A 6,591-nucleotide genomic window follows, 5' to 3' on the forward strand; every position below is an offset into this window, starting at 1 on the left:
ATTCTAACTGCATTCTACACCCACTCCCGTAATCCACTGAAATTCTGCCACCTGTCCTAATTCTCAGGCAACAACTCCCTTCATTGTGCCCGAGAAGCAGCAAACACATCATAACAATCCTCCACGCACCAAGGCGTGTGACCGATTCATCCGGGAAACGAGAAAACGAAAAAGTCCTCAACGATTCTCGGTTCCCCACCCGCGGCTCTTCTAGGAAAATTCCCATGACAACCTGTTTGGTTCCTTCGTGGAGTCAAGTAGACACTATTACCTTCCATCCTTCCGTCTATATAATGAACCCTCTGCCCGGCCAGCAGAACACGAACAAAGAGTTGGAGAAGTCTTATTCTCTCCTTTGAATGGCCGTCGTCACCCGAATCCCTCCCGGAATCCGCCAACACCTCCTCCGATCCCTCTCCTCCCTCACCTCGCCCCCGTTAAACGTAACGGAAAAGCTCGCCGAAACTGCCGCCGCTCCGCCGGCCCGGATCCTGGACCTGGCCGACACGGAGCGGCTCTTCGCCTCGGTCCCGACCGGGTCCCTCCTCCGCTCCCTCGCCACCCTCTACGCCTTGGCCTTCGACCCAGTGGTCGACCTGGGAACGGCCGTGATGCGGTCGAGGGCGGTCCATGCGAGCCGGCTAGGAGGCGCGGCTGTCGTCGCGGCGGTCCGGGGGACGGTTTTCCGGCACTTCTGCGCCGGCGAGGGGGTGGAGGAGGCCGGCCGGACGTTGCGGGAGCTCTGGGAGGAGACCGGGTTGAAGGGGGTCCTGGATTACGGGCTGGAGGACGCGTCAGACGGCGCCGCCTGCGACCGGAATCTGGATGGCTTTCTCAAGGCGGTGGAGATGGCGTCATCGCTCCCGCCAACCTCGGTGAGTGGTATCCTACTCTTGAGGAAGATTCTGGGTACTAGATTGTTCTCTGTGGATCGGGTGCAGGACATCCGATACGGAGAATGGACACGTGTATGATGAATTCCATTGAATGGGATTCTTGTGCACGTGTCATTTAGGCATGCATTCGTTTTAGTGAGTCGTATTTGATGCTAGAATCTGATATTATGGAGGAATCTTCGCTAGTGACAGTTAAATCCAAAGATACTTTGCATCAGCTGAGTGGCACCATCAGTCATAAATAATTACCATTAAAAGATGGATGGTTGTCAAATAATACGCACCATGTATGGCATAGAGCGTACTGATGGATCATTTTGATAGCTGTTCATTTCCTGATTTCGATCTTTCATAACCGCATAGCACTCTGTGATGCCATCTGCGCATCTTAGAGGATCTTGGTTGAACAAAACAAAGCAAACAAAGCTCACTATGAGCTTCTTAAAATGAGCTAGGACCACGCCAATTGAATTTCCCCGATCGTGACACGGGAACAATGAGTGGAGAAGGAAAAGTGGAGGGGTTACATCAGGAATCAAATGTTTTGGTGTTACTCAAAAATCATTTCATTTTCAATTTGGTTGAACTTTTAAGGGTGCGGCCAGCTTTTTCTTAAAGATAAAGATGCTGTTCCATTAAAACGAGATCATTGCTGCGATACCTGATATTGGAATAAGAATCACTCGTCAAACACTTAGATTGCTCGCTGTTTCTCGCTTGGTTAAGCCAAACATAGTTGGTCTATAGCATTGTTGATAAGGGTATTTTATGGCTGGCATCTAAACTGATTGACAACTAGGATGGTGTTAAAAATTTTCTTTTTTTGTATAGAACAGACTGTCAGTTTATGCCTAAATGATATGACAGAAAACTAATAAGAATTTTTTTCAATCGCCTGGAAAATCAATTTTTTTCATGCCAAGATCATTGATGCTATACAATAATTCTTCTTTAATCTCAGTCACAATAAACTCCAAATATGTTGGGATGGCATGGGATTGTTAACTAGTTAGAATTATACTCTTTCCATGTGAATTTTGAATTGCCAAAACACGAAATCAATTATATAGTCAGACAATTAATTTTGTTTTCATTATGATCATAAATTCCAGCAATCTAACAGGACTTCTATTTAACAGGTCAGTATCTGTGTGAAGATCACAGCTCTTTGCCCTATCTCATTGCTTGAAAGGATAAGTGACTTGCTGAGATGGGAGCAAAAGGACCCATCATCCCATCTTCCATGGAAGGCACTCTCTTTTCCCATCTTCTCCAAATCCAGCCCTCTCTATCTGACCCCTTCAATGCCAGACCCTCTAACAGAGGAAGAAGAGCATGAACTTCAATTAGCTCACCAAAGACTCTCAAAGCTTTGCGAAAGATGTTCCGAAGCCAATCTCCCTTTGCTGATTGATGCAGAGTATGCGTCGGTGCAACCTGCAATAGATTACTTCACTTATGCAGCAGCATTTCAATTCAATCGAGAGGATCAACCTATTGTTTATGGAACAATTCAGGCATACTTGAGGGACTCAAAAGAGAGGTTGGTAGAGGTAGTTCAAGCTGCAGAGAGGGAGGGAATCTCTTTTGGAGTAAAGCTAGTGAGAGGCGCTTATTTGACAAGGGAGACCCAATTGGCTTCTTCTCTGGGAGTGCCTTCTCCCATTCATGAGAACATTCAAGCAACACATAGATGCTATAATGATTGTGCACTGTTCATGCTGGAAAGGGTCAGTAGAGGAGCTGGTGCAGTGGTGCTTGCCACCCATAATATTGAATCCGGTACATTCCCGAAACTCATGCTAGATCCATTATGCTGGTGTTATTTGAGCTTGTTTGTTGTGAAATTGTGCAGATAAGTAGTAAGTGTAGAATCTGGAGCCACATGCAAATCACTCAATCAGTGTTTTAGCCGTGTGAGATATCTTTTAACTTTTTTATTTTTTGTTTATATCTGGTAACAAATCTATGGAAGATAATTATCCAAATATGAATATAATTTTAATTGTTGTTTGGTGTTCTTTCTTTTTATGACATTATTAGAGTTCACTGAACCTAAATTGCAATTCTAATATATTGCCTTATCTCTTTAAACAATTCAGATATGGTCCATCCCCCTCTGCCAATTACTAACCTGGTTGGGGAATTTGGTCTGTAGTTTTTCTTCTTGGACCTAAAAAGATTCTAAACTTTGATTTGCATGGATCATCTTTCCATAATGTTCGAGTAACATAGAGCAATCTTCATGCCAAGGAGTTCTGATTTTTCAAACATCATAACAAGTATGTTATTTTTCAATCTTTGAATTGTCAAAATGATGTTGATGTTGTTGTTCCAGCTAAAATAGCTGCAGGAATGGCAGAGGAGCTAGGGATCAGAAAGGGGAACCAGAACCTACACTTTGCTCAGCTAATGGGGATGGCAGATGGGCTCTCTCTGGGCCTCAGAAATGCAGGGTTCCAAGTGAGCAAGTACCTTCCCTTTGGACCTGTGAACCAAATTATTCCTTACCTTCTTAGGAGAGCAGAGGAGAACAGGGGATTCCTTTCTTCCTCTGCACCTGACAGACAACTCTTGAGGTATGTGGGACTCGGAACAAATCTCTTTTCCTTAATTTACTTAGCTATAACTACCAATTCAGGTTCTAATAGCAATGCATATGTATTCTAATATTTCTCTTAGGATGGAGCTAACAAGGAGATGTAAGACTGCACTAGTGGGAAGAGTTTAAAAGGTGTTACGAGGGTGGGGTGGAGAGAAGAGGAAAATAAATGCTTATTTATATGATGATCTTTGGAGCTGTTGCAGACTTACAGGAGGGGAAAAAGGAAAGGAAAAAAAAAATATTTGTATCAAGAACTTAGAAAAGAAAGATGTTTCTGCCGTTGCAATCATATGTGCATGCGGATATATTAAAATATGAAAAGAATATATGATTGCAGGGCTTCTTTATTTCTTTGTTGTGTATCACATGCGCCGTCCGTATTTTTTTTTATATTTCAGATTTGGGTGATGTATTATGGGCAGCTTTTCCTTGAAAGGGGATTTTATTATTGATACAACTGGACAAAATCGGTCTTGTCTTGAGGTAGGTTTGGCCAAAGGCCAAAATCGGTTCAAGACGTCTTGGCTACGTTGGCCGGGATGGGGAAGCATCATTTTGTTCTTCTCTTTTCCGCTCATTGTCTAGTGTTGGGGGGAAAAAGTTGTGTCCGAGCAGGAGGCGGCCGAGCGCCCCTCCGAGCAGGAGGCGGCCGAGCGCCCCTTCGAGCAAGGGGCGGCCCGAATGGATCCTGACTTAGGGGCTTGAAAGTCCCCAAGCGGCTCCTCCAACTAGGAAGCATCCGAGCGGTAGACCGCCATTATCGTGTTCTCCCACGAATCGTGCCCTGTCCTTGCCAACAATCGTACGGCATCCCCAGACATTCAGCTTACGCAACAATTAAAGCGTATGGCCTCTCCAAACGCCTAATTCACTCAGCAATCGAAGCATGTGGCTCATGTGACTCACTCAACAATTAAGGCGCATGGCTCCTGCTGTCTACGAATGTTTAGCTCCACACGGCAAACCTGTTTGGCCATAAACGACAGCATAGTTACGTAGTAATTCAAAGACTTCGGCCTGATCTCCTACGAAGGCAGCATTGATTTACACGATCGAGCATTAACTCCCACTGTACGTCCAACCATACGGCAGTGCCTTCGTCCTGTCTCATCACAGGTAAACCCGTTCCCCCTATAAATAGGGAATTCTTGAAGGGGGAAAGGGGATTTTTCAGACCCTCTGACTCGAGCTCCGCTCTTGCATGTCTTTGGGCCATCTCTCTGACTTAAGCATCGGAGGGCCGGCGCCGGAAAAGCCCGGCCACCGGCTTCTTGCAGGTCTCCCGGAGGACGCCGCACATCACCGAATCGCCGCCGTTCGCCAAGCCCTCCCGGAGCTCCTCCTCCTCAGCCAACGGCCGCCCTCGGGTCCAATTTCCAGCAACAGTTGGCGCTAGAGAAGGGACCGAGTCGCGACCATGAAACTGAGAAGCAAGGGAGCTTCTAATGCCTCTCGACGTCCTCCGCCTAGCCCTGGACACTCTGTCCAGAACTCACCCCCTTTGGCCGATTCGACTCCCCAAGTTCGGCCGGAACAGTTTGATGCTCTAGTGCAACAGGTTCAGGTCTTGGCCGCTGTTGTCCAAGGCCTGCAGCCTAGGGGCGTCCCGACAACGCCGTTCCCTCAGGCCCCAGTTCAGCCGGTGCCCCCTGTAAGTGGACCGCCCCTCCAAGGCCAAGATCTCCACGCCCAGGCATCCCCCTGGAGAGAACCTCCAGTGAGGGGTCCTGGTGACTGGCCGCAACTGTCAGAAGCCGAGTCCAGTCCCAGGGCAACCTGCGCCGGAGCGGACCACCGCGGCGATCCCCCAGAGCGACGAGCTCGACAAGAAGGTCGAGAAGCTGGAGCGCCAGATCGAGGCGCTCCACGGCAGGAGGATGGGACGCGATGGCGACTTCGAGTTTACCACGAGGTCCCCCTTCTCCCAACAAATCGAGGATGAGCCGGTCCCGCCGAGGTTTAAGATGCCCCAGGTGGAGCCTTACAATGGCAGAACTGATCCCCTCGACCACCTGAAAAGCTATCGGGCCTTAATGGCCCTGCAGGGAGCCTCGGAGGCCATGCTTTGCAAAGCCTTCCCAGCAACACTCCGGGAAGCAGCTCGGCTTTGGTTTATCGGGCTGAAGCCTAGTACCGTCTCTTCTTTCGAATAGCTCGGCAGGCAATTCGCCAACAATTTCGCTGTCAGCCGACCCCAGCGGCGGACCTCAGACTCCCTCCTTGATATAAAACAAAAGGAGGGAGAGTCCCTCGGAGAATATTTGGACCGCTTCACCGCCGCAACATGGAAAGTCCGGGAGCTTGACGAGTCAATTGCCATGTCAGCACTGAAGACTGGGGCCCGGTCTTATAGATTTCTCTTCTCCATCGAGAAGAATTTCCCTACTGACCTCACTGAGATGCTGTGATGCAAACCTCAACGAACCTGCCGTGAGACCCAACAACAAAAGTTTGGAAAATCAATTCCCAGATCGTCCAAAAAGGTTAAAAGGAAAGGAATATAGACCCCGTTGCTATAAAGAGCAAGAAACCTATATTATCAAAGGATTAGGAATATTGACCCCGTGACTATAGAGAGTCAGAAACCAATATTATCAAGGGTTGGAGGTTCAAGTGGTTGTACTTGAAACTACCGTAAGTTCTACACAAGAACAATAGAGAGAAAATTCTCACAAAAAGATTATATTTCGGAATTGCTTGATTACAAGTGAAAACACCAAGTATTTATAGGCAAAACAAGCCTTGGGTGCATTGAACCAACTAGAAAAAACATTAAATGAAAGTTGGTGAAGATGAAAGGAATACTACTTAAAGTCTTGGCAGCAATTAATTAACCTTGGGAAGTTGCAGCAAAACTTCCAACCATTTTGACTAGGTTCATCCTTCATTTGCAAGCCTCAAAAATGTCCTTCAGCCTTCCAAAAGCTTATGATTAATGCACCATAAAGAGGAGTCCGAATTTGAAAGGATTAGACTCTTCTTTTCCATGTTTAAATAATTAATTGCGCTGGATATTGTCGAAATGGACTTGCCACATATTAACCATCTTCAAGTCCAAATCTTCATGTGGACTAGAACCTTCTCCTTGGG

At 46.9% G+C, this 6,591-nt stretch overlaps 1 protein-coding gene across 3 annotated transcripts; it reads left to right on the forward strand.

The window, feature by feature from the left end:
* Positions 1-297: 297 nt before the first annotated feature.
* Positions 298-3,816, forward strand: LOC120106181 (proline dehydrogenase 1, mitochondrial-like). Of its 3 annotated transcripts, none has more exons than XR_005508389.1 (4): positions 298-875; positions 2,036-2,678; positions 2,752-2,812; positions 3,235-3,386. XR_005508389.1 is itself a non-coding variant. In XM_039119079.1 (4 exons), the coding sequence occupies exons 1-4, from the start codon at positions 360-362 to the stop codon at positions 3,625-3,627; spliced, it is 1,449 nt and encodes a 482-aa protein (XP_038975007.1). In that variant the 5' UTR covers positions 302-359; the 3' UTR covers positions 3,628-3,816. The 3 variants fall into 3 exon arrangements, 1 of the variants encoding a protein (XP_038975007.1); XM_039119079.1 differs by lacking the exon at positions 2,752-2,812 and adding an exon at positions 3,579-3,816 and having other exon boundaries at positions 302-875; positions 3,235-3,475; XR_005508388.1 differs by having other exon boundaries at positions 2,036-2,812.
* The last annotated feature ends 2,775 nt before the right edge of the window (positions 3,817-6,591 follow it).

The sequence above is a fragment of the Phoenix dactylifera genome, unplaced genomic scaffold, assembly GCF_009389715.1.
Source record: "Phoenix dactylifera cultivar Barhee BC4 unplaced genomic scaffold, palm_55x_up_171113_PBpolish2nd_filt_p 000484F, whole genome shotgun sequence".
NCBI lineage: Eukaryota > Viridiplantae > Streptophyta > Magnoliopsida > Arecales > Arecaceae > Phoenix > Phoenix dactylifera.

What these genes read in the sequence shown, in the direction of transcription:
- LOC120106181 (XM_039119079.1), top strand. Translation starts at nt 360, where the DNA reads ATGGCCGTCGTCACCCGAATCCCTCCCGGAATCCGCCAACACCTCCTC. An exon ending in CACCCATAATATTGAATCCG is followed by an intron (nt 2,679 to 3,234) that starts GTACATTCCCGA and finishes TTGTTGTTCCAG; the next exon opens with CTAAAATAGCTGCAGGAATG. An exon ending in CCTGACAGACAACTCTTGAG is followed by an intron (nt 3,476 to 3,578) that starts GTATGTGGGACT and finishes TATTTCTCTTAG; the next exon opens with GATGGAGCTAACAAGGAGAT.